The sequence below is a fragment of the Ambystoma mexicanum genome, chromosome 5q (assembly GCF_040938575.1).
Source record: "Ambystoma mexicanum isolate Mex_15411 chromosome 5q, UKY_AmexF1_1, whole genome shotgun sequence".
In the NCBI taxonomy this organism is placed as follows: domain Eukaryota; kingdom Metazoa; phylum Chordata; class Amphibia; order Caudata; family Ambystomatidae; genus Ambystoma; species Ambystoma mexicanum.
The window spans coordinates 887,822,478-887,842,013 of NC_090933.1; the positions used below are offsets into that span (position 1 = coordinate 887,822,478).

At 41.5% G+C, this 19,536-nt stretch overlaps 1 protein-coding gene across 5 annotated transcripts in view; it reads left to right on the forward strand.

Annotated features, from left to right (window-relative positions):
- The window catches only part of NDUFAF6 (NADH:ubiquinone oxidoreductase complex assembly factor 6), a 526,077-nt gene that overhangs the window by 396,125 nt on the left and 110,416 nt on the right, over nucleotides 1–19,536 (forward strand). For all 5 annotated transcript variants that reach the window (XM_069621387.1, XM_069621385.1, XM_069621386.1 and 2 more), the window contains exon 6: nucleotides 3,811–3,944. In XM_069621387.1, the coding sequence (XP_069477488.1) occupies nucleotides 3,811–3,944 (134 nt within the window). The remainder of the gene's footprint in view (nucleotides 1–3,810; nucleotides 3,945–19,536) is intronic.

Here is a 19,536-nt window from a genome sequence, read left to right on the forward strand (position 1 = left end):
TTCAATCTTAATTTTAATCCCCAAGTTGGGCATAGGAATGGCGATGTTTTTTCCTGCGCTGATGATGAACTATTAGCACAAAACCTGCAATCCATCCGGAAGCTAGAAACATGGTGTGTTGATTTTCAGCCCCATGCAATCTTAAGTTGAATGGAAGCAAATCTAATGTAGTGGTGTGAGTAAACCACCAAGAACATTGAGATCATTTTAGGCCGACAGGGGGGGATAACATTGAAAGGTGTCAATGGGTTTTGCCATCTGGGTGTTACAAACTCCAATACCTTAACCTGGACAGTCCTTATAAAGAACCAGGTAACAAATCTCATTCTAATCAAGGGCGCTCTAGCTTGTTATGGAAGCAAGCTCTGCCCTGTCAGTTCAACCCAGGATATGTGTTTAGAAGTCAAAACGGTTATCAGTCGCATGTAATGGCACAAGAGTTTGGGGATGTTCAGCTCCCCTGTCTAGAAATAACTTTCTGCATTTCATTTTCGCCCTACCACAAAATTCCACTGTTTGTGTGATGCATCTAAGAACAGTTTTATGGTATATTACAGACCGCGTAAATCAACGTCCACTTCTATGCTGGGTATGGGAAAATCCAAATGAGACTCTCTCAATTAATAATGCAAGATATTAAGATATAATATTGGACATGATCAGTAAGAATAAGCAGCTACATTTGAGCATTAAAGAAGAAATGTTCAAGGTTGGAAGTTTTTATTTTATGTGGCAAATATCATAGACCTCAACAAAGGTGTTGAACATCATTAAAAACAGCATAGTCATTGTGATGATTGAAATGAACAGACATAAAATCGTAATCTCAATGTGCATACATCATGGTGAACAATCAATAAAGAAAGAAGGGGTGAAACTATAAAAGGAGGTGTTCATCCATAGTAAGCGCACAACAAATAACACAGATTACATAAGAACACATTAGCCATACGTTTCAAGGAAATATATATCATATCTAAAAATGTGTCATTGTCTCCTGATTGCTTGAACGTACGATTGCTTGAGCGTACGTTACTGTCACATATTCTACAATCCATTTCACTAGAGTATGCTAAATATGACCACGAAGAAACTAATAGAAATATATTATGCATTTTTAGAAAACAAAAGAAAAGACGATGAACTATACAAAACATTGACAGTGCTGTACAACAGATATATTGGACTTGAAAATTGCCTGTTGAGTGTTCAACCTAGACAAAGGGACATTTTAGCTTAAATGCTAATTAATCTACTGCCTTCAGCAGGTGTCAATTCAAGATTAAAGTGTGATTCAAATGCTACTATAATCAGATGCCCCTATTTATAAAGACTGGTAGGAAAATAACAGTTGCCTATCGTTGATAGCCACAAACCACCTTTTAGCACTTTATGACCAGCAACACGCCACTTTCTGTATATTTGTATACCGAACAGACACTACTATTCAGAACAACATTTTAAAAGTACTTCTTTTTAGTTAACGCTTACAATATATATAAGCCAAACCTATTGCATTAGAGTACAGATAGGGAGAAATGGCAAATGAGCGGCACGTAGCTTGCAGATATTGCTTGGTTATTTACCCACCCATTGACTACCTATGGCCATTCCCAACCAGTTCCTACCCCTCCCCACCCAAAACACCTCCTCATGGGAACTCTTTGAGCTTGCTTTAATCAAGCCCTGTCTACAAACTCTGCACTCGAAGTGCCTGCCAGTGTTTTTTTTCAAAGCAGTCTCCTCAGAGTTAATTGTTTAATTGGAGTTTTACACCTGCTGCTGGTGTAATAAAAATATCTTAACCAGGTTGCCTTCCGCCACTCGATTTATAAGCACTCTGCATGCCCTTCACTGAAGTCCTGTTAAAAACGAGCAACCAACAGTTTTTGCTTGTGCGTAAGTATTAGACATTTGCCAGGCACTGCTTTTAGATGCTCCGGTACTTGCGCCATTTTGCACCTGCTACCATCAATGGCCAGTTAATACCACTCTGGCAGTGCCTGGCAAGTGCCTTTCCCATGCCTACACAAAAACCCAAACTGTTTGTTTAAGAGAGAAATGGGGTATGCATTTCTTTTTAATGTGATTGTAATATTGTTTCATTCACTTTAAAATTGATTGTGTTTGCATGTACTTTTATGAAGAAAGTGTTACTTATTTGAAATAAAGTGAATTGATGGATTGGTTCTCATTTAAAGGTTCATTTGCAGTATGTTGGTGAGAGGGTTAAAGCTTTAATAGATGGACCTAAACATGGGTTGCTCCACATCCTGAACCAGAGAATAATTCTTCCTCTTATCCCCCAATACCTGCTGATGTTCTTAGTGTATTCCCTATTCAATTCCATACACCCCAACCTTGTAGAACAGCTGCTGTTCACCCATCATTTGAGGGTCAAACTGTGGCTAGCAGACTGATTGTAAGAGTGAAACATCTCCCCTTTTGTAAGATCTATTAATCGCCACATAATCTATGTAATGCCCTCCCATACAAATGAGTCTCTGCTTCATCTATGGAACAATCGTGCTGTGCACCTCACCAAACTTGAAGATCCCTTGACTGTGCCCCAGCAGTGACCCTCTAGATATGCAAGTTGTGGGGACAACATGCTTTCCATTATGGCACCAAATATCTGGGACCAGCTGCTCTTAATGATTCACTTTGTACTGTCTGCATGTGATCGACTCACAATCAAAGGTGACTTAGTTATTATTCTACTCAGTTATTAGAATTAGAATTAGAATCAGTTATTTGCTCAGCATCTGTATTGCACTCCCTAGCATTTCTTTGTTTTATTTTAATAGATTTATAAAGCAATCCTTCATCCCATATACATGAGTAGCTATTGTTATGTTATTGAGTTTTATATAGTGCAACCGCTGCCATTGTATGTTCTTCTGATGCCTGGGACCTGTAATAAAACAGATTGGATTTAGCTAGGAGTGGACGGAGCAGTGAAATAATGCTTTGTGTGTTGTGTTGATGCTTGAAAATTGCAAGGAAACTGACTCTGTGTATGGGTTCGCCAAGAGTTATTTTTGGTGCATTGTTTTTTGAGAGGTGGCTTGGGTGTACCCTTAGATGGACTCACATCTTGCATAGGGTCCATGTAATAATGTCGACAAAAAAATCTCGCCGAAAAATGGCCGTTTTTTGTGGCGACATTATTGCATGGAACATGTGGGGGACACCCCCGCAATCCCCCCAAACTTTTTTTTTGCCCGTGTCGCCATATATATGGTCACCCAAATAATATCACCACGACATTTTCCCAGCGATATTATTTACGGCGACCATATCTATGGCAATATTATTACCTGATACCCTTGCGGTTCCATGTAATAATGTTTTTTTCTTAACTTTTTCTTTTTCTCTCTCCACATTTGATGATTCAAATATAATTGCAATCTTCTTTTTCCCTACACAATCCTCCCCATCGCCAACCCTTATTTTCTGTCACCACATGTATGCAACAAATATAAAATATTTCTTTTCTTGTTTGGAATGGCGAATATTTGGGCATGGGGGATGCTGTCATGGGTATTGTGATTTATATTGTAGACAATTGATATAATTGCAATTCTAATTAAAAATCCAGTTTGGTATATTAGCCCAGATTTGAGAAAGGCTCTGCTGAGCCGAAACATGTGTTATCAAGGGCTTCTATTGGAATAAAGTACAACTAGTGTGATTAACTGGCGCAGAGTAATGGAGTCTCTTTTTCCAAACAATTAGTTATTACTATGCAAATATTAATCCTACACATACATATGAACAAATACCTGTATGTGTTTATCTGTAATACAGGAGTAAAGGATGTCCATGCAGACCATGCAGCCAGCCATATTGGAAAAGCGCATGGCATAATTACTTGTTTGAGGGCAGTTCCCTATCACAGTAGCCAGCGCAAAGTGTTCCTGCCAATGGATATTTGTATGATGGTAAGTGCCAAGCTATTCAGAAGGTTTTTCCAAATCTTTAATTTTCCCATCATGATGAACTACTGTGAACAAGCATGTTCTCTACTAATGTTTGACTAGTATATCCCTATTTTGTTTACCTTAGTTTTGTATGCAGCATTGAAAGCGGGGTTCACTTGTTATCTGCATTCCGTTTAATGTGCTTGAACTCTGAACCCATTACGTGTAAATGTGTGCAGTTCTGCCTTCACTCAAAACACCTTGCATGCACTTCTGTTTTATAGGGTATCCTAATGCTTGGAAGATTGCAGGAGAGGTACAGTTTGCCAAACAAGGAAAGATGTTCTCCCTTCTTTAAAATGCTGGGACTCGTTGTGGGTTTTCCATCAGCTTAAGGAGTCTTGTGATTAGCTAGGCACTAATAGGCCGTCATCGAAGGGGTGGAGGATGTGGATGTGACAAAGCCCCCTGCTTGACATCGGAAACTTGGGTGAGACGGACCCGGAGTGCTGGGTATGGCCCCCATCTCCATGATACCAACCCCAGAGGCGGTAAGCAAAGCATCTCAGAGGCCCTTGCTACTGTTCCCAACCTTTGTCCCAGAACAGACAATATGACCCCCAAGAAGAGATGAAACAGTGTTTAAAGTAGGTGCTATGCAACCACAGCTTGCAATCGCAGCCTTCGAGCAGGAAACAAAAACCAGAAGACGTAATACACGCAGGCCCCAACCATCCCTTTTCAAATATGTGCAGACTTCGCAGTAGTGGCTCAGACAATGAATTCCTGGCATTGAAAGAAGGGAGATTGCTTACGCACCACAGAGTGATTCTTGGCAGAATCGTCAGCCACCATGACAGGGCTATTTCATTCAAAGATGGCAATCCCACCCTATCTTTTATAACACTGGCCCACAGATCCAGGGGAGGGGGGTCTCAATATGAAATTAGCAGTATCCCTGGCGAGGGTGTGAGGCTGAACACGAGGGACTAATCCTCGAGCAGGAGTGTGCTCTCACTGGTATACCGGTTCAAACCATTATTAGCTCCATCACCTACAAGCCCGTTTAGGATAGAGATTGAGAAGCCACGCTAAGGAAAGAAGGAAATTGAGAAGGAAAACAGAGCAAGGAAAGGAGTGTTTGCCGGAGGAAAGATCAGATGGAAGGAGGGAATGAAGGAGCAAACCTTCAGGAGGAAAGAAAGACCAGGGAAAGGAAGGAGTTGTACTGTTAGTGCCAGAAGGATAAGGAAGAGGGTAGAAGGATGTGGTGGACAGTGAGAGTTCAGCATTGGCCAAGCCAAGCTGGTCAGACATTATTTGGGAGGCCCTGATTTGGGGAGATGCAGAGGCACCTGGGCTAAAACAGTTAATAGCATTCTGATTCCGACCCCGCAGACGAGTAGTGCCACAGACTACGTTATAGGATTAGAGACGAGCTATCTGGGGACACATGCCTACATGAAAATGCAAAGAGGCAAGCAGGCTAGCTGGGAGCCATTATTCAGAACCTGTAGGATTGGCAAGCCCACCAAAGAAAATTAAGAAGACTTGCTGAGCAACTACAAGTCACTTGATAAGTCACAGCACCTAAGACCAGTAGGTGCCTCAGTGTTCTGAGTCCGGGGCAGGAGAACATAAGAGAAAGGGGAGTCCTTCAACATAGATTCTGAAAGAGGAGACTGGCAAGAGCACCAGATTAGTGATTGAACCAAGCTATGAGAAAGGGCGGTAGGCTATAGAACTATGACAACAGCCATAAAATATACCCAGGACACACTGGGGAAAGAAATAGACTGTCAACAGCATAAAGATGATCACATCCCAGATGACACATCACCTACCTTAGAGACAGTTATTGTGCTCAACGGCCTCCGGAGAACAGACCTCGGGATACTTTAGAGACTTTAATTGAACAAAGACCTCTGAAACCAAATCCCAGAGAACTGGGAAAAAAGACTGTTGTATGTTAGGGGTTCAGAAACTCAGACCCAGCGAACTGTGCAGCACTTCGTTCTTTTTCTAGGAGAAGCTCGTTTTTGTCACAACTCTAATACTGACTGGCAGTCAGATATACATTCCCTGCACCTGCTTTAGTTCTCCTTTCCCACGCATTCTTTTGAGGTGATATATCCCTCTTTCGTTTGCCTTGACTCCAGCACAAAACCATGTTTTCGTAATAAAACTTGCTTGACACTAGTTCTCATTTTAAGGGTCCTGATTGCTCCACCACAGTGTCAAGTAGGACAGTGTTTTTTGCTCAGCATCTGTATTGCACTCCCTAGCATTTCTTTGTTTTATTTTAATAGATTTATAAAGCAATCCTTCATCCCATATACATGAGTAGCTATTGTTATGTTATTGAGTTTTATATAGTGCAACCGCTGCCATTGTATGTTCTTCTGATGCCTGGGACCTGTAATAAAACGGATTGGATTTAGCTAGGAGTGGAGGGAGCAGTGAAATAATGCTTTGTGTGTTGTGTTGATGCTTGAAAATTGCAAGGAAACTGACTCTGTGTATGGGTTCGCCAAGAGTTATTTTTGGTGCATTGTTTTTTGAGAGGTGGCTTGGGTGTACCCTTAGATGGACTCACATCTTGCATAGGGTCCATGTAATAATGTCGACAAAAAAATCTCGCCATGCAAAAATATCGCCGAAAAATGGCCGTTTTTTGTGGCGACATTATTGCATGGAACATGTGGGGGACACCCCCGCAATCCCCCCAAACTTTTTTTTGGACTTTTTTTTTTGCCCCTGTCGCCATATATATGGTCACCCAAATAATATCACCACGACATTTTCCCAGCGATATTATTTACGGCGACCATATCTATGGCGATATTATTACCTGATACCCTTGCGGTTCCATGTAATAATGTGCATATATAATTGATGCCTGTTATGGTACATTTGAGTCTTATGGTTGCATGGGGTGGTCTGTGGCTTTTGCTTACCTGGTGTGTGTTGTCACCCAAGTCAGTTTAAGCAATGTATGTATCCGTGCTTATGGGTAGTCCTGGTCCAATGTTATGTGCTGTGGTGAGATGTGATGTCATGAAAATGGGATCTGTCTGCAGAGGTGAGAGAGGAGTGTGGGGGAGGAGGGGAGTCATGTATGATTTTTCTTGCCTTGCTATTGCTTTTAACACTTTGTTATGTGAGTGTATCGTATGCCATATCATGGCTTGTGATTTGAGGCTGCTTTATTGTTGTCTGTGTTGATTTGCTCTTGATTGAGGCGTTGTTCCATGACTGCATTACATCCATGTTTCCCAGCACCCCTAGTGCTGCTTGATTACAATCTGTGATATTATAGGTTTCCCAATCCATCATCGGGGGCAATGGTAAAACATGCAGTAGTTGGAAATGCCACCTGTTTTTACCATTAATGCATCCAGAAGTGCCTGTGTAGTGTCTGGCTGTTGGGCTGTGGAATGCTGCCTGTTTCTCTATTCCTGAGACTTTTCCTGCTTTGTACCATGCTACGATGCCATCTGCAAGAAGAAGCGCTATCATCGTGGAAACATTCTTCTTCAACATCAAGTAATTACTGACATTGTTTAGCTTGCACAGACCGTTGGACTTGTGCTTGGTCTTGTGCTCAGTACTGCACTGAGCGCGTCACTTTTTAAACTACGTGCTAATTCTCCTCATTCTGTCTTTCTGCTCCTCCCTTTGTCCCGCCCACCTACACCCAGCCAACCCATCTTAAGCACCGGTGCACGCGCATCCGGAAGTGTCTGGCTGTTGGGCTGTGCGGCGGTGCAGTGGGTAGGTGGGGCTGACCAACTGGTCTCTATTAGGTGTGTTTCTTCCGTGACTTCCCTATACCTGAATATGCATCCAAGGCGATGTGCTGTGTTTTTGTGATATTGATCTATATATTTCAGTAGTGATGTACGGTCCCTAAACTTTGACTGCAATAAGTGACTGTTTGTGCTGCTTCTACACCATATTTTCCTTTCATCAATTGTGCGCCTAACTGATTACCTTGATTGCAAACATCGTACTAATTATATATAAGCGCTTTTTTTGTTAAACACAGTGCTTACTTCTCATTGGTTGTTATCTCTCATTGTGCTTGTGCTCGTCTTGGGATCATGGTTGGGAGCTTATGCAGTGGAAAATGTTTGAATGAGAGGCGAATGAATTCCAGCCTCAACATGACTGGTCCCATTCAATTCAATGCTTCATATGAGAAGGAGTGTGAGGACTTAATCTCTCTCCCTCTTTCTGATTACTCCATGCACGGCGAACGTGTCATGGATTCAGATACTGTTCCCTACAGTCTGCAATCACTGGCCGTGGAACCAAATGATAGTTTGGACCCGGCCGCTGTTGTGAAGACAAACAGATGACAAAGATCCAATTTTTCGCAGGCAATTTGGTTATAAAACACCTTTTGCACATGCTTCTAGTTCAATCTCCACTGCTTCCTTGGCAAAAGAAAAAGCATTACTACAACAGGGCACACTATATGGTACTTGCATTTCTGATGTTTCTATACTGTCACCGACTGTGCAGGTTGAATAGAGCAAGCGTTGTCGTGTATCATTGGGACGCTCTTCTCTTATGTCTGTTCTCGCCTCTGAGGTTGAAGAAATTTGCCTCCATAATATTCAGAGAGGCAATGTTGGTCACCACACTTCATTTCATGGGACTCCTAATATTGTGAAATCGCATTATCATTCCATAAGCTCCCCAACCTCCCTGCATCACACCTCTTTTTCGAAAACTGACTTTGATAACAAGACATTTGATCACACAGTCTCTCCCCTTCCAAACCATGAACAAACTAACTCTGTGAACTGTGTTAATAATCAAACCTTGGGCCCTATTAATCAGGTGGATTTGGCTGACTATACGGTGATCACTCGAATTCTCAGTCTCCTTGACAAAGGGAACGAAAAGACACATGTGGAGTTACATTACATTAAACATCTTATTGGGGATTTGACTGGGAAAATTAGCAAATTGGTGGGTTTCATGCTCGCACATGTGAACTTGCAAGTTGAAAAAATGGCGACATTCGACTCACTAATTGCAAAAGCACAAATGCCTTTGCAAATAAGTAAAAGTACAAAATCTACTCAAACCTTGGAGTGGGACACTTGGGAATTTGACATTAAGAACTTATGCTCAAGCAGCTTCTGTTGGAACTACTGACGACTGTGCTGACAGAAGTCCGGGTGCTGTTCCGCTGCTTGAAGCTGTAAAACTCAACTCACTAAAGTTGGATGATGTATTTAGATTGCTTACTACTGAAAGGAATCTTTATCAGGGGGAAAGAAGTGACAGTAAATCAAGCATTGCAGTTCAACTAAACACTATTGAAGAGACCGATGTGGAGCAAAACAGCTCTTCGCAGCTCATTGAGGTTATGGAAGAGCTTGGAAAAGTTGAGACGTCTCTTGCAACACCATACAAATCTTCTTCTTCGAACAATGTATCGGAATCCAATACCAGATTATACTCTTGCAAGCTCAAGTGGGCTCATGTGAGAGCTCTAAAATGTAACAATACAGCGAAGACCCAAAAACAATTCGCTAACAAAGTTTCAAACAAAGAAATCTAAAAATGTACCTGATATAAAACTTTGTGATAACTTGAGATCACTCCTCTAATGACGATCCAATTATCGATTTGGAACAATTAAATGATGAATTGAAATTATTATTAAATATGGTTAAACAAGAAGAAACATGGAAAACAAAAAACTTTTAAAAAACAGTAACGCAACAGGCAACAAAATCAATAAGGTGGTGCACAGCCCAGTCACATCAATCGTAAGCAGCCCTAACTCCAGTATCAAGGTGGCACTGATGCATGCTAAATCTTTACCTTTATCTGACAATTCAACTTTGACGGATAAGTCTACCCAAAGCCAATTGCTGCAATTTTATCCGAGTTCATGTATAAAAAAAAACTGGGTCTGGGAACAAAATCCATCCGAGCGGTGTGGCATTGTCCAAACCACCGACTTCCGATTCAGTTCAACAACCGGCTCTATCGGGTTCCTCAATTGAGGGGCGTCATCCTGCCACACAAACTGTTAATGAAGTGGTTACTAATAAAAACGGCAAACATGCTGGGGACTCCCCTGCGGACCCTTCATCTCATAATGTTATGAGATTATGGGTAAACTGACTCCTCTTGTTGTCTCAACTGACCTGGTCCTGCCACTCCAGATTTTCCATGCCTTGCAACTAACAGTTAACTGTTGTTGTGCTGTATTGCTATCAAGAGCCAATGGCCGCCTTTAACACACTGCTGCCTCCAGCCCAATCCACAATTGCGCTGCCCATTGTGTTGTAGAATGTTTATGCTGCAATGTGCCAATGATTTTCTCTAACACATGTTGCCCTAGTTAGAGAGTCTTACCTTATACCCCAACTGCTTAGAGAAATATCGACACCCAAGATCTGATCTTGCCCAATTTCGAAATTGACTGGCATAGTAGCCATCTAAGCTTTGAAAACGGTCGCCACTACTGCAATTTACACCTTCGATTTCGCCTTAACCCTAGAAATCAACAGTTACTTGTTTCTTTACTGTACCTCGAACCTGCCTAAATTACAAGACTTGACACTCTGACACTTGTTGCCACTCGCACTCTAAATTAGTTAACTGAGTCAGCTAACACTTATGATACATGCTAGCCAAGTGAAGAAAGCTGATCTATAGTGTCACCACTCCGCCAACCACTAGCATTGTTCAAACCATTCACATCCAATAATGCTAACATTCCTAACCATTATAATATTCCCGTTCTGTATAATGCCACATTCCATGCCTTGCACAGGAGGTCACTTCACATTGTTCAATGATGGCCTCGCGAGACTAGGTTGCTAGCGCCACCACCCAATTCCCTGCCCCACCCCACCCCATTCCTCCAATCCCTCCCACCTTTTCCCGTTATAAGTGCACACCATAATATCGCCAACACCATTGTCACCAACCCAGATGCCCCCTCTACTCCTATCCGGAACTCAACACTATCCTCCCTTTGCAACAAGACCAACCATAAAACCATACCTTCGATGGGACTCAACAGATATAATAGATTTAGAGCCAGAACTAGTTCCAACCTTCAAGCGCCTAAACCCACCGCAACCAAAGACACCGGCACCAAAACAGCAACTGTACCTACTAATAAACCACTCCAACCTTGCATCAAAAAACAAACCAAACCACTCGTAGAAACCAAAACCACGACTCAGCCTCCAAGCCTAGTAACCACACCTCCCCCTGAGCTCACCTCCATGATCAGAGGTGCACTCATCAATGCTCGCTCTCTGTGTGCACATACCATAGAAATCCATGACCTCATCTTGGACCAACAACTTGACATACTAGTAGTCACCGAAACCTGGCTACATCCTGCCGCAGGCCCCCTACTCGCCATCGCCATCCCCCAGGGTACAGTATCCTTAGAACAGACAGGAACACCCACCAAGGAGGCAGAGTTGCCCTAATAGCCAGAACCAAATTGCAATTCAGAGCCTGCCCACTGGAACAAGTACAGGGCTATGAACTCTTACTAGTCAAATATTCCCCAACCCTAAAACCACTACCAATTTCTTAGTAATATTCAGATCACCCAAAAAAGACAGCCACCCAAGCTTAGACATCCCCCTACTACTTACGCCCCTCATCAAGCCCAAGACGAAATTGATCGTCCTAGGGGATATCAACCTAGGCTACAGCGACCCCCTCAACACGAATGCTGCCGCCTTTCACACAGCCATGTCAGATATGAATTTTACCCAGCTGATTAATGAACCCACTCACTCCAAAGGCAGAACGCTGGACTGGATCCTATCCCTCAACTCTCGTTATCCTAGATTCCATCCTCCCCGTAGAATGGTCAGACCACTTTATCATCACTTTCACACTGGAATATAAAAGTACAGAACCCGCCAGCCCCAAGGCACCTAACACCTTGGAATCTAGAAACATTAAAAAAACTCATAGCAGACAACCTTTCACCCATCCTGCCCTTGGCCCTAGCCAACATCACCCCTTATATGAACAATCCCGACTACCTAGCAGACTTATCAACAAAGTCTCACCCGTACCATTGACTCACTCGCCCCTGTTACTACCAAAACTCAGAAACCCGACAAACGATCTTGCTTCTGGTTTGATGAAGAACTAGTCTCCCTCAGACATACTAAAAGATCACTCGAGCACCTACACAGGAAAACTAACACTAGTGAATCGGCACAGGATTTCAAAACAGCCAATAAAAAAACTCTCATAAAGCCAACACCATTATCACGCGTATAACCAATGCCAACTCTGATAGTAAAGAACTGTTCTCTGTTCTCAGAGAGCTTGAGAACCCATGCCAAGTGACAGCACCCTATAATTCCAGCAAAACCTGGTGCACCACAACACAAGACGCACTAGCCTCTAAAATTATACTATTACAAAAGAAAATCGACAGCAAAAAAACCTCCTTGCCGAAAAAACGCCTCCCAACATAGCCTCCAACCCACCCACCACTTCCACCTGCACCCCTTTTCAATTCACCCCAGTCACCAACAAAGAAGTACTAGACACCATAATGAAACTCAAAGCTTCCAACTGCAAAGAAGACCAATTCCCCTCACATCTATTCAAAGTGTGCGCCCACACCCTATCACCAGTCATTACTGAATTTGTTAACACGTCCTTCAGCTCAAACACAGTACCCGCTAGCATTAAAAAAAAAAGCCTGGGTAACACCCCTCCTTAAGAAAACGACCCTGGACCCCCTCAATCCCTACCAACTACAGAGCCATAACCACTGTCCATTTTCTACTGAAAATCGACAAAATAGCATACTCCCAAATTCAAAACCACTTAGAACACCATGGGTTCCGCCCCAATCATAGTACGGAAACAGCCCTACTAGTCCTGAAGATCCAAATGGATGCCACTAGAGAATCAGGCAAACTCTGCTTGCTATTGCTCCTTGACCTCTCGGCAGCTTTCGGTCTGGTCGACCATGACAAACTCTGTGCCACCCTAAATAACTTCAACCTATCCAACAATGCCACAGAGTGGATTAAATCTTTTCTTGCAGATAGGACCTCAAGAGTTGCCATTGGAAAAGAATCAGCAGATCCCATACCAGTCCTGATAGGCGTCCCTCAAGATTCTTGCCTCTCCCCGACTTTATACAACGCCTACACCAAGCTGCTTTTCGCAGCTCTGGATGCTATGGGTGTCATCTATACCAATTTCGCAGATAACACTCAGATCCTTATCCCACTAACAGGCAACCATGAGAAAGACTCCCTGCTTATTAAATCTACTCACTAATCGAAAACGGGATGGCCAACAACAGCCTGTGTTTCAATGATGACAAAACAGAGCTACTCGTATTAGGATCATCTTCCAAAATCACATCCCTTCAGCCTCTATACTCATCGTTCATCATTGATGGCACCACAATCCCAGTTCTTAAACAAGTAAAGACACTAGGGGTTTACCTTGACGCGACACCATGACTAAGCAAGTAAATACCCCAGCCTCCTCCACCTTCTATACAGCAAACTGATCTCTCTTAGTCGCAAATTCCTGACATCAGGAAATTGCATTACACTAGCAAGAGTGCTCATATTATCAAAGCTTGATTATTGTAACATCCTCTTCCTAGGCACTTCCAACACCAACCTATCCAAACTCCAACTCATGCAGAATAAAGCCCCCCCGTGCTGCATTAGGCATAAAAAAATCCGATCAGATCTCCAATATCAGGAGACAAAATCACTGGCTTCCCATCAAAACCAGAATACTCTTCAAAGCCCTCAGCATCTCCCCTAAATGCATCACCAACAAAGCTCCCAAATACCTTCTCAACACAGTCACTAAGAAATCCCATACCAGACTCCTCAGATCAAATAACAGCGAAAACCTCGAAATACCACGATACAAAAGAGAAAAAGCAGGAGCTAGCAGTTTCAAAGTACTCTCTCTTAGGCACTGGAATGCCTTGCCTATCAACATTAAGAATTAACAGTCCTTCCCACTATTTAAAAAAACTACTCAAAACGTGGTATTCAACCAGTTGTAAGTTGATCCCAGATACGTTGCACCCCAGACCAACTCCGCACCCTCACTGTATATAAATATACATAACTGTATATAATGTTGAAATGTAAACCTGTATTGCTTGTCCTAATGTTTTTATCATCACCAAGATTGTATTTGCTTCTGTCTGCAACTACGCCGTGATTCCTCAGGGTCTGGCCGTACAACAAATGTAATAAATACAAATAAAATCAAAAAATGTTATATGTAATGTACCGAGTCACTGTTTAGACTTGCCCCTAGCTGTGCCTTTACCTAGGGCACACGTGGAGGCGAACATTGGAGACACTGAGATCTCCACTGACGTGCTCAATATATTAGGATGGATAAGTGATCCGGCAAAGAACGGGTATAAAAGAATAAATCGCTAGGTTCTTTTCAGTATATTTAAATACAGTCCACAATTGAGGACCCTGATATCCGATGATAGAGTTGATCTGCCTCTCTAACCACAACAATCATCGGATGATTTATGGCACATACTCGCTTAACATCATGCTCTTAATATGGTCACACAGGTTGGACTTTAAGAGCGAGGTCTCTTTGTTTGTTTCACTCAATAGAAGAGGCTAATGACTTCCTTGATGCGCCCTTGCCCATTGTGGTTCAACCGTTGATATTGGCTAATGCAAATTCTGAGACCTCAACTCCAAATAGCGATATTAAACCTCAACTGACAGCCTTGCTGCGAGCCTAGCCTGGTTTGCTCCGTTGCTTACCACCATATCCGAAATTGCAAAAACGGTCAAGCAACCGTAGCCCGCACTCCTTACAATTAATTCATGGAATTGCTGTGGGTATTCAAACCTAAAATCTTGGCTTGATTCTCATCTTTATGATGACTTACCTGCTATACTCATCATCCAGGAAACTATGTGTATTCACTTGTTTGGTGTAGATGGCTTCACTGAGTTTTCCCTCCATGCAACGGTAGCGGTGGTGGGGAAACCCTCGGGAGGACTTGCCATTCTACTGAACAATAATGTTTATGCTAAAGCCAAGGTGATCTCTTCCCAAAATGACATTTTGGCAATCGAGTACCTCCAGTTGAATGCTCCTGCTATGATCTTCTTGATTATATGTATTTATTTCAATCATTTACAAAGTACTCTTGGCAATTTTTTTGACTCTCTAGATTCAGTACTTGAAGCCGCTCTATTAACTAATCCTCACCATCGCATTATTTTTGGTGGAGATTTCAAAATTTGCTTGGAATGGTAAATCCTGTTTGGATTGGCGCCGCTTCATTTGGCGATCATTTTCCTATCACCCTACGCATTAGGGCACAGACGCTACTTCTTGTAATCCACCTTGGGCGTTGATTCAGTCTGATCGAAGAATGTACTCTGTGTACTGGTCCCCCAAGATATGTAGACAGTTAACTTATTAAGTCAACAGAGACGTTTCGCGAGTCTACAATCACAAACAGCTCAGTGTTCTCCCTGAAGAAAGGGAGAAGTGGAATACACACATAATTGAAACGCATGTATATGAGCTGGCCCAGGCAGTGAAGAACGATGTTTGGACGCACAATAAACCATATCAATTTGTAATAGCCAAATACAAACGTATTAAATACTCTTGTCTTAGAAGCTTTAATTAGGTCAGATATCGCGCACAAGGCTTTTATTCTTGGGAAACATTGCATCCTGCAAACTTATAGGAACCAACTTAAAGTGATCAAACATCAAAGTCACTGTGCGGATAATCAAAGACTGCTTACCCTTCTCTGGAAAAGAGACATTCGCAATATATGGTCCATTTTAAGAGGCACCGTTCAATCTGATAGTTTGAATATGTTTTCCTCCATCTCTGCAGATGTTTGGCAAAACTACATTACAACTAAATTTCATTTAAATGTTGGCATTCAGGAATTTTACACTCTAGGTTCACGGATGATCTCTCATTCTCAATTGAAGACATCCTTTGGGCGATTGGACGTTTGAAGAATTCGAAGTCTGCCGGACCTGATGGAATACCGCCCTGCATAATCTTATCAGATCTGAAATTTTTGGCGGCTATTCTACACACCAAATTTGATTATATTTTATGGTCGAGTAAAATTCCTTTATCTTGACGGGACACTATCATCATCCCCATTCATAAGAAGGGTGATCCCCATGATCCGGCAAACTTCCGTCCCATCGCCCTGATGGATTCTGCTGCAAAGATATTTGCCATTCTTCTGCTCAAACATCTGGAAAGATATATTGTCAAACGAGATCTATTCAAGATTTCAAGTGTGTTTCATAAAAAATATGAGTACTTCACTTAATGCTGTGGTGATAGCTCACTTGTTCTCGATGTCGCAAACATCTGACACAGGCCCGATATACATGGCAGCATTGGATCTCTCTTCGGCTTTTGATGCAGTGGTAAGAGAAAAATTGTGGCTTAAGATGTTGAAGTTGGGTTTTCCACGCAGATTAGTACAGTTGATTTCCCTACTACATACAAACACATCTTTTCAGGTATGCATAAATCGGGAGGGCGCCATCACCGATCATATTCCAACCATGATAGGTATAAAGCAGGGCTGTAACCTCTCCACCACACTTTTTAACCTATACATCTGTGATATTGACTTACTATGGACTGACGCTGCCATGTACCCGGCGATACTGGGCCAATTACACTTGCATTGGCTATGTTTCGCCGATGACATCATCTTAATTGCTAGAACGCCCTCTGGTTTGCAGCTAAAACTAAATGCTTTCTATAATTTTGCAACTTCCTACAAGCAAACTCATTAAAATCTAATGTCATTGTTTTTGCTAACAGAAAGCGTATTAAATCCTATCAATGGAACATGGCTGGCCAAAATATCCAGCAAGTTAAATCACTACGTTGTTTGGGCTATCATCTAGCTGATTCTAACTCTCTAAAATCTTGGACAGCAGGACTTAAGGCAAAGGTTTGTCCGCTGTTTTCCCAGATGAATATTATCTTCAGGAAGCATGTAAAAGTTTCATTACTGCCTGTCCTAGATTTCTATGTACTCAAAGTAGAGCCAACCTTATTGTTTGGCCTAGATTTATGCTGACTAAATCTAGATGAGATCCTGAACAAGATACAAGGACAGATTTGGAAAACTACTTTGGGACTAGCCCTTGCTGTCCCGAACTCTATAGTTAGGCATGAACTCGGGGCTTGTGTCTTTGTCCGCAAGATACACATGGCGAAAGTTAACCTTGTATGCCAAAATGTTGGTGCCATCACGAAACACTTTGTAGCAAGATCTCAACAAGCTTCTTATGGATCAAAAGGTTCCTTCGCTTGTTTAATTTGCTCTTCAAATGAAGGCCGTTCTAGTACACAAACTCGACACAGGATGATCTAAAGTTGGGTCTTCTGAATGTGAAACTCAAATTGTATAAAATTGACTGGATCAAGACTATCGATTACAATCATACATATAAGACCTATTGGGAAAATGCCTTATTTGAAAGAAAAAGATCTGTCCGCTCTTCGTATATGCTAAAGTTTCCATGTCCTAAGATACTTTTGATTTACAAGATGTTTAAACTAAAACAATTTCCTACTTTGGAGCGTACTCATTACAAATTCTCATTAATAGAACGCAATAATGGTTCATGTTAATTTTGTCTGGTATCTACTCAAGACGAAACAATAAAACATCTAGTCTTGTACTGTCCTTATTTCAAAAACAATAGAGTTGAGCTGATGGGTGGCTCCTATCCAGAACTAACACTGGTCAACCCGCCAGTCATTCTGAGAAAGAGCTATGAGAGGGGTTAGTACACTGCTGCTATTGGCATTGGGTAGATATTTTTTCAAATGAGAAGAAATGCTGGTGAAGTTGAATCAGACTCTGTGTCAATGACTTAAATTGTAAAGTGGCACATTGCCTTTAACTTATGTTTTTAAGAAGATGTTTTAACGCAAATTGTTTACTTTAGTCACCTATAGCTTCTTTGACAAATAATGCCTTATTTATGTTTTGGAATGTTTTATTTTACGTTGAGTTTTGCAAATTAGTTTTGCTTTATTTAATATTTGACGATCCTAAAGCATATGTTGCCGCTATGTATTTTAAAAGCATTTTTCTTGTTTTGATAATTTATACTGGATTTTTTGATGTGTGTAAAGGTTTCTTTGTGAACCATATACAAATTATAATTAAAAAAAGTAAACAAATGACTGCTAAATTCATTACGAGGCAGATAGTATTTTCTAATAGAGGAGTAGATTTGATACTATAAAATAATGATTGGAGTTATAATAATACATCCCTTAGCCATGCTTTTCATTCTTTGCAGCAAAAGTGTATTGGTTACTCCATTCGTTCCTATAGAAAGAAAAATGAAACAAGATTGGCCCAAGTAAACTTATGATACACGTGTAAAGGGGTACGTTTCCTAATAGCATGACTCCAAAAGGGAGAGAAAACATTAAAACGCCTGTTCAAGCTTAATAACATTCATCCTGTGCACTATTCCAAACATGTATTTAATAAAAGCTTGGCCCAAAGGAGAAGTCCAAAAAGGTCACTCCTTGCTTCTGCTGTGTGGCACATCCTTTAATAAATCCCCAAATTAGACCCATTTGGGGATTATTACATAGTCTGAGAAACAAAGCTCATCAAACGGCTGTTTAAAAATGAAGAATCCATTCCTTTTACGGCCCTACAGCACAGCCATCACTGCCTGAACAGTACTAGTTTATCTACTGATTGCACAAATCTCAATATTACTCTCGATATTGGGAACACCAATATTACCCAACCAGCAATATCAAAGCAACATTTATGAAACCCACTGCAGCTCACATTGATTCAAAATGATCAGAGCTTTTAGAGTCTGTGACTTTCAACCTCTTCATCATATCTCCAAGGTGATTAACCACGTGCAGGGGATGCATCATTTTTCAAGAACAGGGAATGAATGAAGTAAATGTTTTTGGCACAAAGGGCCAAAATACTGAAAGACTCCTGTCTCACTACCACCATGCAAGGATGCTCAGATTTCTATCAGTCCCAAAATTCCAAAGACTAGGTGCAAGGCTATCCATGCAAGGCTTTTTTAATTTTCAATTTTTCTTAATTTTTTATAAGGTGTCCTGAAGGCCAGTTCATTGGGAATGATCACCCTCTTGACTCAGAGACCATTAAAACGATTGCAGATTCGGCAAACAACAAAAACGAGCTCCTAATCTTCAACTCCACACTTCCTGCCTGGTAGACATACAGCTGATGTCTCAATCCTCTACCTTCACCCGCCTCTCGTACACGTGACCCCACAGAGACAAGTCCCAGGAATGCAACCGTAAACCCGCAATGAATGGTTAATTATTGCCACCTTTCCCAAATATGAACCTTATTTCCCCCTGCAACCAGAAGTAAACCATTTTCATGCAGTGCAGTAATACATTACAATTTAAAAAATATGTACTACAGAGGTGAGTGGATTGGTTTTAGTACTCCCTGTCTCTGAGATAGGCCATCAGATATCTGATTAACTATGTTAAAAGATAGGCCCCTTAAGAGAGATGCGAAAATCTATGTACAACA